The 15384-nt window shown below is 36.1% G+C and overlaps 1 protein-coding gene across 3 annotated transcripts in view; it reads left to right on the plus strand.

The window, feature by feature from the left end:
* The window catches only part of LOC130088904 (connector enhancer of kinase suppressor of ras 3-like), a 109254-nt gene that overhangs the window by 32096 nt on the left and 61774 nt on the right, over positions 1-15384 (plus strand). For all 3 annotated transcript variants that reach the window (XM_056255896.1, XM_056255894.1, XM_056255895.1), the window contains exons 3-5: positions 6498-6700; positions 8771-8858; positions 13652-13693. In XM_056255896.1, the coding sequence (XP_056111871.1) occupies positions 6498-6700; positions 8771-8858; positions 13652-13693 (333 nt within the window). The remainder of the gene's footprint in view (positions 1-6497; positions 6701-8770; positions 8859-13651; positions 13694-15384) is intronic.

Raw genomic sequence — 15384 nt, forward strand, 5'->3', positions numbered from 1 at the left:
ATTTTGGGGGGTCCCATCTTTAAATGCGGGGACAACACACACACACACACACCACATGTAAGGGTGGCGCTGCCAATAAAGCACCTAAAAGCTGTCACAAAGAACCGGCAAAAGGAATGATTATGAATATGTAAAATATAGCAAGGAGATATTTTAATTGTTTATTAATAAACACTTGTTAATAAACAAGTGTTTTCTTTGTCAGTGTCGGCTAGATGAAGTTGACGATGCTGACTCGCGATCTTCCGTAGTGAACGCGCCAGAGAGAAATGCACATTTCATACGGATTACATAAGCAGAGAACAGTCTGTAGTCTGTTTTCTTTCGTTTTGAATTTTTCTGTTTAAAAGTAGACATGTCTGTGAGAGGCAAGTAGAGGCTACCTTATACACTGAGTTTCGGTTCATTTATGAGACGAGATCCAGTTCACGTGCCGGCGCCTCCGTTTCTTATCTATCGTCTGCTATTTACTTCTTATTTATTAAACCCAGGCAATTGGTTGATGAAACATTGATTAAAATTAAGATACAATTAATGCAAAACGAAATTCAGGTTAAAGAAAGGTTTTGTGTTTTCTGTTTGATGTCTCTGTGAAAGTTTTAAAGCATTTTTAATGCCGCTTTCAGAGCGCTCACGTCCGTAACGGAGAACACATCCATAACATTGTTTTTTCCTCATAAATGCAAACCCGAAAAATAAAGGAGACTGAGTGCCAACCCTTCTTCATTCGCTGGGTAGTAGCCTACTTTGGTTTGCGCAGTGTAATTCACACAATCAGTAAAATATTTTGCCTCCTAAAGTTTTTTTTTTTAAGAAATCAGAAATCCCTCGTGGCTACGCCACTGCCACATTTGAACCTGACTGTGTTAAACACACCACATACTCAAGAACATCAAACCAAATGCTTGGCTTACATTAATGTGTAATATCAAATCTGACCATGGAGTTGACTTTGGCAGAAAGCTGAAAGTGATTGCTGATAGGCTGTCCCAATCAGTGGCGCCTGCACAATCCAATCACGTTTGAGAGGGAAACAACAAATTGAGGGTTTCCGAGATTTTCTTTTTTTTTTTTACTCGGGTACTCACGTTTATGGATAGAAATGTATTGGAGTAAAGAGTACAATATTTGCCTCTCAAATGTACTTGAGTAAAGTCATGAGTACTCCCCAAAAATGATACTCGAGTAAAGTACAGATCCCTCAAAATTGTACTTAAGTACTGTACTCAAGTAAATGTACTCCGTTACTGTCCGGCTCTGTTTATTTGTGTATATGTGTATGTAATTTCACACCCATTATTCCAAATACTTGACCACAGAATGCCTGATTGACCAATTATAATCAAGCATCCCAGAGAGCCATGTAATAATTCCTCAGATACAATAACATACAGATGGAATCTTAGGAATTTCCTAAAATGTCAATTAACACATTTTGTGAAATGCATCATTGTCTAAGAAGAACGAATAATTTAGAATGAGACTCCTAATGATTTTTCCAGATCATCTCCCCAAACCTTATACATCTGTTTTGTCCCTAAATCACAGCCGCCTCCTCGATGGAAAGAGTCTCCTATTGTCTCATAGCACTGGAAATGATATCAAAGGCACTCAGGCCAAGTGTTGGATGCAGAAAGTGCTCGTGTTAGTGTTAGCAGTGCTCCAGATCTCTCCCTGATGGAGTGTCCATAAGTCTATTTCATGCTGAACAGGAAACACATTCCCACCTCCATCTGTGAGAGCGTCTATGAACTTTGCCCTGATGGAGGAAACCAATCTCTCATTTCTTCAAACCATATCAGGTGTAGTTAACCCTATCATTTGATAAATATAAATCCTCAAAGCGCCTTGGGGAGTTAGAACACGGTCTCATTTCAGGACTTATATCATTTCTGATCATTCAATTGTCTGGAATGAATGTTAACTTGTGTACCAGTGTAATATTGTCGTGCAGATATTAATGTTGAATCAAGTTCCTCTAGTCAGCAGACAAGAATTGAACAGGGAGCTATTCACGCTGTCTAGCTTTGTCTTTCTGCAGCATTATGTGACTGTGAAGTTCAGAGGATCCATGAAACAGAGTAAAAACTGCATATGTTCTCAAATGAACATGCTCATGAATTGGCAATTCGAGCAGTTTAAAATGCAAAGACTGTAGTGCTGCCATCTCCGACGGTCAGAAGACAATACTGTTATCCTTTAGGAGTATTAGACTTTCTGGATATGTCACTTCAAATCTTTACAAACTATTTAAGCTATAAAAGGTTCTTATGGAGTCATAGAAGACATGTTTCTCAATGTAAAGCCTCTGAGATTTACAGGGCAGTTATTAGTAAATGCACATTTACACTCCTAATTAAAGTTTGGAATAATTAAGTTTTTTTTGTTTTTGAAAAAGTCTCTTATGCTCACCATGGCTGCATTTATTTGATCAAAAATACAGTAAAAACAATAAGATTGTGCAGCATTATTACAATAAAAAACTTTTTCTATTTAAATATATTTAAAAAAAATATATATATACAGTATATTCCTGTGATCAAAGCTGAATATTCAGCATCATTACTCCAGTATTACCATTACTCCAAAACTGTTTTTGGTGCTTAATATTTTGTGGATCCTTTGTATGATACACTACGATAAAAAATAAAAAAAAGAATACTTTTCTTTTTCTTTTATTTAACACATTAAATTGGTCAAAAGTGACAGTAAATACATTTATTATCTTACAAAAGATTTATATTCTTTTGGACAATCTATTCATCAAGGTATCCTAAAAAAAAAAATTATCACGGTTTCCACAAAAACTTAACATTGATCAGAAACATTAAAAAGAATTATTATAAATTGATTATTCTAAACTTTTGACCGGTAGTGTAATAGCTTGCTGCTTAAAGGAATAGTTCATTCCTAATATAGATCAGCATTTACTATGAACATTTATTAGTGAAAGCAGGCAGAGACCAGTGGTTGTCCAGAGCTATAATAGCACTGTAATGCCCGGTTTCACCTGAGGCTTAGTCTAGTCCCAGACTAAAATGCATGTTTGAGTCTTAACTGAAAGCAACTTGCACTGAAATGTTAAAATATGTCAGTGCCATTGTTTTTTTCTCACGATGCACATCAGAAATGTTTTTTTTTCTTTCTAAGGCACATTTATAAAAGCTACTTAAATGTCCTAATTTAACTAAGGCCTAATCCTGGCTTAATCTAAGCCATGTGTGAAACCATCCCTACATGTCTGTAATGAGAAGCCATATGACCCAAATTGGTTATTTATTCTTTTACATCTGTGTTATTATACCTCAAAAAGCCTTGCTTTAGTTTTTACATCCATAATGATGGGATGCAAGACATGTGAACCAATTACATTTGATGTTATTGACATCGAACCTGGCACTTTCTGAGGCGCTGCTACATATGAATGTGCGAGCAAAATTGGCCACAAACTGGTTTGCAATTTGATGAGGGTGAGGAAACGATGATATAATTTGTATTTATGGGTGAAATATCCTTTCTAGACCATAGCAGATCAACCTGAAGTAGTTTTTTTTTCAGTGTTTTTTTTTTTTCAGAGATGAGCAGTTTTGGCTTAGATGCAGTACTTTTGCAAACTGAGATTTGCCAGACCAGGAGGAATGCTCTTGTCCTTTCCAAGATTTTAAAACTAGAGCACGGGGGATGCCAGGTTTAGCAGCTAAATCAAGCAGCACACATTTTGCCAAACAATTTTTAGAGTCTAAATAGGGCTGTGACATTTTAAACAGTCCAATTGCTTTACATCATGTAACAGTTGAGCATGGGGTGTTGAATTTAATACACCAAGAATGATGCCTTCTAAGTGTGGATTCAATTTCAATGTATGTAATACAGTCTCTTTGCTGCGTCTGCTGAACAAGCCTACATTCATTGCATTCCAGAAGTGGATATAAATTGTCTACTAAATACATAGTATTGGGCAAGTCAAGCATCAAGTGTTTATTTACTAATTTTAAATCCATGCTGTAAAAGGACACAATAAAAAACAGAAGAGAAATGCAAACTTGTTAGGTTGTGTAATACGCTAATCTAATTGGTGTGGATTGCAACCCGAAGAATCTTTCACTGCTGATGAAGCAATTGGATGTATTGCTCTCTCAGTCAATGCCATGCTGGAATCACTAACTCTTTAAACTAAAATGAAATTGAAAAAAAGGCCTGGATAAAGAAGGCAAATGTGTTTCTAGCTGCTTACTGGATGCATTTAAAACAGGAGAATATGGATTTGAAGTGGGAATTTTGGTCATTTTAACTGCTCGAGAACTCAACAGATAAATCGGCTTAATACTTGTGTTGGGAAGGTGGTGATGAAGCTGGTCAATGTGTCAGACTTACACCCCTTCTTTGTGCCTTACTGTTTTTTCAGCATCTCACACCATGAGCACTGCATTTAAAACAGTGTCAAGTGAAAAAGCTTTCAAAAGCATCTCAAGACCTCTGTGTTCTGTTCCATTCTGTCAGTTGTGTTGTGTCAACTGGTTTTGAATGCATGCATGACCACATTCTGTGTACCTAGTCCTCAACAGTGTTGCACGTCCTCGACTCTATCCAGGCGAACTATAAAGCATCACCCAATATGCCATTGTAACCAATCACGAAAATGTACCTGTATAGCTGAAAGCATATGTGTTCAGCCGAATATAAACCCTTTCAAAGTATACTCCATTTGATAGCATGCGCGAACACAAGCGCTCGACACATGCGCAATAGAAAGCTTCAACTTTGTCCAGTGTCTTTGCTATTTCTCTCCATAAACAATAAAAATGACTTTGTAGTCGTTTAAACTGTTGCATGTACCTCTTAACTCCCCTCACACAAGTTCTCACCAATGTGGACATCTTTTTTTGTTGTTCTGTTTCCGTTTCTTTTCAAATGTAACACAAAGGCCAGTGTTGCCGCCTTGTGGATAAACGAATTACTACAACAACAACAAAAAAAAGATGTATGTGCGAGCAGAGCGTACATTCAGTAGGCCTGCACGATTTAGGAAAAAATTTAAGTCTTATCTTCATCATGTTCATACATTAAAGCATCAAACTTTCATTTTGAGAAAAAAACGCAGGAAAAACTTATCTTATGTTGATAAGCGCTTCTTATTACAAATATGGGAAGATGGTTCACAGAGGCAGAGATGGAGTTCCATAGATGGAGATAAAATAAAATAAAATTCTGTATCAAAATTTATAGGCAAGACAAGTAGTTTGTTAAGGCATGGTTTGTAGGGAATTACAAACCTGCGCACATATATTCAAACGCTCATAACTATAGAGTCAATTCTTAAAGGTTGTATCAGCGATTTCAAGCCCCAAAAAGGCCCAAACATAAATGATCACATCATTCACGTTAACCGCTGGAAGTTCTTGTAAACAGCGAGTGTAATTTGCCATTATCTCCACCTAATGCAAAAACGGCTTACGACGCAGCACCGGATGTAACTGGGCGGGCTGAGACAAAACACGGAAGCGATCGTGCATAGAGCCTATTGGTTTCACCAACCACTCAAAACCCAAATAAATAGTGTTCCAACCAATCACAGACAGGGGGCGGGTGTAGTGAGGTTTTGCGCTCGTGCACGGCTGCATGCGAAGGCGTAGCCGAAGAAGAAGCCAGCGTCTATCAACGAATCCATGTTGGTGATTGGTTGGAACACTATTTATTTTGGTTTTGAGTGGTTGGTGAACCCAATTGTTTTTGTGTGCAGATCTCAGAGCCTAGGCTGCCTACAGAGACGCTTTATTTTGACGGCCTGCTTATGGGCCGGGCAGCTAGCGGATCGTTAGGAAAGATTAGATGAATGTGATCATTTATGTTTGGGCCTGAAATCGCTGATACAACCTTTAATGCGCATGTGAACGCCATCAGCGTTTATCACAGGTTCGCGTTTAAAGTCTGTTTAGAGAGAACCTAGTCGTCTTAGCGGCCCCTAATTTATTAGCAAATGATCATTTCGACGGAAGTGAATCAATCAAAACTAACTTTAGCTGGAAAATAACATTATTCAAGAACCACTATAAAACCAAACCAATCTCTGTTACCTTAAATTATATGTTTATCTCTGTAAAGCTGCTTTGAAACAATTGTTAAAAGCGCTATATAAATGAGGATGACTTGACTTGACTTCATGTGGAGCAACGTTTACTGTGAACCAAGCCTCTCTGAGACGCTGAAAACAGTGAGCTGCTTCACTCTGAAACACGCAGCGCATACATTCAATTCAATTGCAGCCTTTGTGTTTTCATAATCGCACCAAGTCAAATCGGGATTTAGATTTTATTTTGATTAATTGTGAAGCCCTAACATGCGGTTAGAAAACTCATGCTGTGCGTGTACGGTAAGCATGTACTATACTGATGACGATATTTACATCATGCACACTGTACGCATGTCCTAGCATACGCGTAAAAAACAAGTATACTTTGGGCTTTACGGTAATATTTAATTTTGTGCCTCTTCCTCAGAACTATGGTGTGGAAACGGATAACTTGAAGAATCTGGTGCTGAAGATGAGAGCTGTGACCAACAGCCTTCACAACGCAACATCAGAACGCAGGAAGAGTCCTACGTATGAAAGCAACACATCTAGCAAGCTCCCAAATGAATTCCTCTCCTCTGTGGTTGAACTTATTGGAGCAGCCAAAAGCCTCCTGGCATGGCTGGACAGGTAAACATCCCTACTCATCATTTCTTCATTATTTATGTTGCTTATTTCTATTGCTCCTTTATTTATGTATGGAGGCATTCATTGGGTATTTAAGCATGTAAAAGGCTATCTTGTGTTGCGCACTGATGATTTATAAGGAGCTTTTACTCTGAAAAAACTGATGGTAAACCTCTGGAAGCTCATATGATTCACTGCAGAGTCTGAACTTAGACTTGCATGAGCAGCACTTATAGATTTTTCCAGACAGGGCAGACAGTTGTAACCAGATACAATCCTCCTTTCTTTCCTAACCAGTCTGTGCACTGCTAACCACATCTTTCCCATGAAGGGTGAGATTTTTGTGAATCTTTGTTCAAAATCCCAGTTAGCTGCCTTGCTATATCCTCCCTACATAGGCAGCATCCTTACTGAAGTGGACCCTGATACGTGACTGATTTACATACACTGAAACACTCTACATACACTGAAAAAATGTGTTTCACTCAGAAATTGCTAGTAAATTTCACAAGTAATTATGGAATTTTGAAGTAGGAATGCTGAAATAGTATAATCTTTGTTTTATTACTTAAAAAAAATCATAGTTTTACAGTGCAACTACTCCAGAAACCACAAAAATGTTCCTTTCACTGTTACAATAGACATGATCCACTCGTAAATGCATATAGGCTTTTTACAATACAGATTGTTTCAAAGCATGTTTTACAGTGATAACAGGAAAATAATGCAACAAAGTATGTTTCTAGATCTAGAAGAAAATAGCGTTATAGTCCAGCTTAAGTAAGTTCAGTGATGGTTCATTTCTGTTGTAAAAAAGTTATTAATTTAGTTAATTTATATATATATATATATATATATATAGCCGCTGTGGAGAAAACCGTGATGTCATCGTCCAGCTCAGTTCAGTTCTCATATAATGGTGTCAATGCAGGCAGATCAATATTATTGTTCAATATTACGTGTCCCCAACTGAGCAAGCCAAAAGCCAAAGGCGACAAGGAACCAAAATTGTGGCTGTTTTCCACCTTAAAGTTAAAAGAGTCAATTGTGTTTTTCATAGTAGCATGGCTCAACACGGCTGTAGTGCAGTACATTAAGAGTTCAGTTGGTGTGGAGATGTAAAATGCCGCAGAAATGGAATCCAATCAACAGACAAAATGTAGCCTTGCTTTTTTTCCATTTCGACAAACAGTTAACAGAGTCAGGGTCTCCATTCAAGTAAATAGTTGTAGTACTTGCATGTCTAGAAAGTGTGGAAAGTGTGGCCCAAGGGCGATATAAATATGGACACAGAGTGAGCTAACTTGTCTTAAAGGATTTTTTTTGGTTTGACGGAGCATGTCTTTAAACTAACTAAGATACTATTTATTTAATGTATTTAATGTAATTACTTATCCGCTGTCTTTATTTATTTATTTATTTATTTATTGTCGCTACATATTCTGGCAAAAAGGGGAAAATTCCCAACACAGAAATTATGCTTGAATTTGTTTAGTCTAGTTTCATTCTAGAAGTTCTTCCACCAAAAAAAAAAAAGTCCAAAAGCAAAAAGGAATTGAATATTTGTTTCTTTCATGCAAGCGTTTTAACAAAAATACAAGCTTTATATTTCTGCTTTTAAACTCTTGAAGTGCAAGGCCCTGTTTACTTTGATTTTCAAGTGCCTTACTGGAACCACAATTTTGTGTGGATATTATGACACAAAAGATGTTGATTTAAGCTCAGAACATTCCTTTAAAGTCAAAGCCACTGGTACTATTATTATGATGTTTTAACCACAGAAATTCAGTGATATTTTCTCAAGTTATATGGTGTCATTCTTCTGATCTGTCTGGATAAAAGAAATGGAAACTGTTTGACTGCACTTAATGGAGCTGAAATGGTAATGTGATTAAATCCCAGCTCCAGTTTTTATGACCACCGATTCAGAAAATCCAGACACACAGTGATGGAAATAAAGTTATTTGCTATTGTATGGCCACATCAGAAAATCCTGTGCAAGAAGTGTGACACTCTTTTACACAGTGTGGCATTTGTTGTAAAGTCTTTAACCTTCATTTCCTCTGTCTGCAGAACTCCATTGACGGGAATCAGTGATTTCACCAGCACCAAGAACAAGATCATTCAGTTGTGTCTGGAACTGACCACTACAGTTCAACAGGTCAGTGTGGCTTTTTAGGACAGACACGCATGTTCATTTTTTAAGATCTCATGCATTTCACAGTGGGGGATTTATAGCTGAAAAGCTGGAATCAATCCAAGTCTGAAGCTAGATTTCTGACCATGTGCTGTCTTGCTGTGTTTGCTTTGGGGGATTTACTTCAGACAGTAATAAATAGACCCCACAACACATCAGTCACAGCTTCTGAGTTTACAGTTTCTTTAACACAAGCCAGGATGCTCTTTAACATGGCTGCCAACATTCCTCCATGTTATCTTCCTTGCTTGTGGTTGCCTTCTGCAAGATGTTCTCAGTGGGATTCTTGAGTTCTGTGCGCTTTCATAGCTGCCATAATCAGAGATACTTCAAGATGGATATTGGTTTGATAAGTACATACTCTCTCCTGTCTCGTTCTTCCTTGGCTAGTATTCATGTTTAGATTGTTTAATAGTATGTTTCAATATTAAGTTTGAGTTTTTGACATCGGCAGATTGATCAGTACCAGTTTTCAATGTAGAAATTCCAAATTTCTTTCATGAATTTGTTTTGGTGTTTTCAAACAGTAGGATGTCTTTAGAGAGAATTTTAACATTATGACAGCCCTGCATAAATTTTTGTTTGGGAAATGAAATATTCTGTGGAAGCTGTGGAGTGACTACATGGTTTGGGTTTGATCTTGGCTGACTATGTAGAGCCCTATGATTTCAGCGATGTGGAAAACATGGTCAGAATCGTGGAATCGTGTCTCTGTGTGAATGAATGGTTTTGTCTATACCACATACTCAAGCACATGTGATGCTCGTTGTGTTTTTAGTGTCTGCCATCGCACTATATGAGGACTTGCTTGGAGAGTCACTTCACCAGCATTTTACCATTTAATTTGATAAAACTTTCATAATATACATGCACAAACTTAAAGGTCTTCACGACAACCCGTCAAAATAAAAGTTTGGTTTAACTCGAAGAAATTGTGACAGAAATATATCACTATTGTACAGTACCTCTCAAAATAATAATACAATTATTAAAACATTATTTTTTAAAGGAATAATCACACAATTTATGTTTTCATTTTAAAAGTAAACCTCTGCTTGCAGCACTTTGTTTGCCATATTGTTTGCCAATAAAATTAATTGTTAAATTTTCGTTTGATTATTTTAAAAGATTAATTTAATTTTTAATGTTTTAAACCACTTTTTTTTATAATATATTTGTTTCAAATCTTAAATCCAGAGAAACTGAAACTTCACAACACAGATTTAAAAAAAATTAAATATATATATATATATATATATATATATATTTAATTTTTTTTAATCTGTTTCATATTCATAGAGCCCTATTATTGTAAATAAAAGGTAACAAATAATAAGTTGTTGAAGTTTATGAATGTTTTTTGATTATTAAAGTTGAATTAAACCATTAAAATGGAATCCAGAAAATAATACAATGGAAAAAAAAACTAAATTCAGAAAAAAAAAAAAATGGAATTTGAGAAAAAAATCAAACCCATTTCTTAGGGCGGCCCTAAGAATATAATATTTGCTAAACTTTCAATAAATTGTTGTTATATTGCATAAGTTTCATGATTTCAATTAATTAGACATGCTAACATTTTATTTAACAATTAAAACGACGTACAGAAGAATTAAAATTGAAAAAAAAAAAATTTGTATTTGTACATAAATAGAAGAACGCATTACAGTTCCATATTACTTTGACAAATTTAAGTTTTTTTTTCAAAGGTTCTAACAGCCTACAACAGCAAAAGAACCAAAACCCACAATCACTTTGAGCAGGGAAATAAATATATAACAAAAAATATGAAAACAAATTACATTTAATTTCCCTTTAAATTTAATTGAGTCATCTATGGAAAGCACATTCTTTTTCTCGCTCTCTCTCCCAAACAAACACAAACACACACACACACTTACACACATACATGGAAACATACACATGCACAGACACTTGCGCTGCCCCGCAACTTTATGACTATTACAACTGAAAACTACAGAACATTTCTCAGTTGTGAGGTAGTAACGTCGCTGTTCTTCAAGCAGTTAAACGTACAGCTTCACTATCAGTAGAAGTGCTGTTGACGAACGCTGTTGAGAGATGCACAGACTCAGGTAATTCACACATCCTTAATCTCTCTCGGTTACATGGTAACCATAGTATAAATGTAATAATTGACTCCAGACCGTTGAATTATTAGAAAAATAAAACACACTCAAGATGTAACTGCACTTCAGTTGGTGGCTGCTGTATATTTTCTGATTAATTCAATGACCCTGTTGTTAAAGGAGAACTCCGGCGCAAAATGAACCTTTGGTCTAATAAAACATTGGTACCTAGTCAACCGTTCTTTGAGATTTGTTTTCATGATGATCGAATGTAAAGAGTTTTATCTCTAAAAACTGTTTAGCGTATAACGCTAGTAAGGGGGGCATCTATTGAGTAAAAATAAATCGCTAGTTAATACCACTAACAAGGCTCAAAATAGCCCCACACTAACACAGTAACATAATGAGGGTCCCTACATGCAAAACGAAGCATTGAGAACTTTGTAAGTGTACAGACCGTTTAATAAGAAGATATTTCATGAAGACAGTCCACTTCGTGTATACAGACAGGAGCCATCTTTGGAAAACAGTCTCGACTAATCAAACCACGAACGACGTGCTAAGTGAGCTGAACTGTATGAAGTTCAGTGAACTTCTGAACTGTATGAATGGCGTTCGTGGTTTGATTAGTCGAGACTGTTTTCCAAAGATGGCTCCTGTCTGTATACACGAAGTGGACTGTCTTTATCTTTATCTTCTTATTAAACGGTCTGTACACTTACAAAGTTCTCAATGCTTCGTTTTGCATGTAGGGAGCCTCATTATGTTACTGTGTTCGTGTGGGGCTATTTTGAGCCTTGTTAGTGGTATAAACTAGCGATTTATTTTTACTTAATAGATGCCCCCATTACTAGCGTTATACGCTAAACAGTTTTTAGAGATACAACTCTTTACATTCGATTATCATAAAAACAAATCTCAGAGAACGGTTGACTAGGTACCAATGTTTTATTAGACCAAAGGTTCATTTTGCGCTGGAGTTCTCCTTTAATTATTCCTTACTTGATACTTGTGCCTAGTTTAAAAAACACACTAAAACTATTTGACCGTGGATCAGTAACTGAGCGCATATGATTGATAAGGAATGAATACAGAGTTAATGAAAGAGAGTGGTTGAGAGAGAGACATAATCAACCAAGAGTTTCTATAGAGAGTAAAGTGGAGCCGATAGGGATCTCACCTAGATCAAAATGGTCAGAAACATCACGGGTGTTTTCAACAGAGGCTCAAGAGTGGCTGGTACTCTCTATCACAGCTTTTCTCAATCGATTTGACACATTTCTCCAAACTCAGGTCACTGTTCTCAAAACAATTAACACAGTGGTCTGAACAATTTGTATTTGTCAAACAGGTTGTACATTTTGCTTCATTTCACAAGTTTGTGTGCCCATATAATCTTAGCGTAAGTGGTAAACGGATTTGGCTTGCTGTCTGCTATCGAGGGGCTCAGAGAGGATATTCTTCTCGAACTCCGATTGCCCCGCTATTACACAGGCAAAATATGGTACAAGAAGGGGAGTAGGGGGGGATGAAGAAAGAACTAACGATGGGAAGTGGTAAGAGGCTGGTATTAATAAGAAGATTAGATGGGCGTACTCCTCCCGAAATAACGTTAATAATTGCACTTCATGCAAATTACAAATCGCATGCATCATTTTCTCAAAACGCTGTGCACAAAGTTCTCAAAAGTTTTCACAGTAGTTCATACAGCCAACCAAAACTTTAATATATCAGGAAAAAATGAAATGAATTTCAATGAATGAAATTCATTGTTATACAACTAAACTCATCATTAAGGAACTTTAAAGAACACGATTAAAGAACATTAAAAACATGTATTTTAATTCATGCATTTGTGTATGTACAGCTTAATTTATCATCAAATCAACAGAGAACACACTGTTTTGGTGTTACTATTTATTTTTGATAAATGCATTACTTGAATAAAATGCAGTGCTTCATTATGCAGTGAATACTGAAATGTTTTGCCAACATAAGAGTGCGTTTAGTTTGCCGTGTTCATTTTTTGAGAGCAACTACATCGATTTGGAGAAATGTGTCAAATCGATTGAGAAAAACTGTAATGTCGAGTTTCCAGCCCATGCAGTCAGGAGTTTAATGATTAGATTGCATATCCTCTTACTGGAGAACAGGAATGCAGCGTGAGAAACACGGAAGGGTGAGACATTAACACGACTGCTTCTGACATTCCCCTCGGATTCCCAGTCACAAGGAGCTCAGAAATAAGAACAGAAACAATTTCCAGTTATGAACTATCGTAATGGACTGAATTTAGGACACATATATTCATGCAACCTCATGGAGGGTCAGGTTTTTATGTCTCATGTGAAGAATCTTCTTCATATATATAAAAAAAAAGCCTTTATTGAAGGTTTCTTCCCCTTCTACTCTTAATGCACCAGATGCTGGTTTCCCTTGTCTTGCCTTGTCTCTCTCTCCCTCACATTGGTGTATTCCCACAGTGTGTTGTGTAATTATCTTGTCTCGGAGTGGACATGGAGATGTGATTCAAGGCTGAAAGCTGTTTATTTGAGGCTGGAGGTCATTCACTGTCGCTCTGTAATTATGCATTCCTGAATCTGAACTTTTTGTTTTTATTATTCACAGTGATTTCAAACATGCGATTTTTCTCTCTTTCCTGCACAGGACTGCGCTGTGTATGACACGGAAGAGAAGGTTTTGGATGTTGTAAGTATCTTTTTGCATTTCCATTATTATTTTTTTAATAAATCAAGTTATTTGTTTTATTTCTTTCACTTGTGTAAATGGTGACATTAAGTCTCAGGTTTAGTTAGTTTTATGTTTCTCAGATTCTCAGGCATGGGGGTAAAATGTGAAAGTCTCATTTCTCACTTTTTATCATTTATCATTACCTGTGACACAAAAAATCTGGTTTGATCTCCAATAAAGCCTCTTTTTGTACCAAACACGAATACTGGGGCAAAGATGATTAACAAAAATATGTATACACGCACACACACAGGACAACTCGGCTTCCACAAAACAACATGGATAATAATAAGAATTGTTTCTTGAGCACCAAATCATATTTCTAAAGGGTCATGTGACACTGAATTCTAGAGTAATGGCTGTTGAATAATTGAATGAACTATATAACTGGGAAAATCCAACGTATGTCAATTGAGAGAAGTCTGTCGTTTAATCGGAAGGTCAAGTTATCACATTGTGAATGATAATTCACATTGATGAATCGTTCACTAAGATCAATAAGATGCATTCAGAAAGTAGATTTTATTTCCATTTTTTGCCACTTTTAATGCACTTAATGTTATTGATTAATAAAGAATGGAATACATTTTTTTTCCTCTTTGTATTTTATAACAAAGTGATACGATTGTTCTACTCAAATATTTGTGATAAACAATTTGTTCCAAAGTAATTCAAAAGTAACCTAAATTGTGTAATCTAAAAGATTACATTGCTGACTATAATTTCCGTCATGTAATTAGGAATCAGTAACAGATTTGAATACATTTTCCAAAGACTGTAAATTAACTCCTTCCTTGCCATTAACAGAATTTTTCATCATTTATAAGACAACATTTCCCTATCATTGACGTAAAATAACACTATTGTCAACATTAAACGGCATATACATCTGCGTAATGTTACTGAATGAAATGTCGACCCAGGACGAGCTGTGGGACTGTGAAGCTTTGGGGCTGTTAATGGACTCGATCTACTCCATCTGTGTTTTGATCATCGTTCTGAATCCGATCCAGACGTAGTCTTCGACAAAAACATGATTTTCTCAGCTTTTTCCTCAATGTTGCTTTTTTATAAAATTGACCAACTGGAATGGAATAAAATGTTTGTTTGTTTAAAAGCAGAGGGACTGTTCTTTCTTTTGAAACATTGCATGTTGGCTGGCAACTTTAAAAAAAGTGCAGTGTGCAGTGAAGTGCAGTGAAATGTGAACACATGCATTCACGCGTGCATATTGGGAAGGGTGAAGGAAGTTTGGAATTGACATGCAAGCACACGCTAAGTCATAATAGGTTGGCATAAACACACACACAAAGCATGAATGAGTTGAGTCCTGTATTCCTTCCCTGTCAAGCGTCTGCGGCAGAAAGAAAGGCAGACCATTCATGGGAAGTTGATAGTATAATTGGGCTGTCTGCAATACAAGACAAATATACAATACAGGTCAAAAGTGTGGAATAAATAAGATTTTTTTTTTTTTTTTAGTTTTTATTTGATTAAGAACATTAAAATTGCTAAATATCGTTACAATTTAAAAATCATATTTTTAAATAAATTTTTTTTTAAAAATTCTATTTTACGTATGTTTTTATGTCATTTATTCCTGGGATGGTAAAGCTGAATTGTCATTATTACTCCAGTCTTCAGTTCAC

This window comes from Rhinichthys klamathensis, unplaced genomic scaffold (genome assembly GCF_029890125.1).
Source record: "Rhinichthys klamathensis goyatoka isolate OS25496 unplaced genomic scaffold, OSU_Roscu_1.1 h1tg000123l_1, whole genome shotgun sequence".
NCBI classification, from domain to species: Eukaryota; Metazoa; Chordata; class Actinopteri; order Cypriniformes; family Leuciscidae; genus Rhinichthys; species Rhinichthys klamathensis.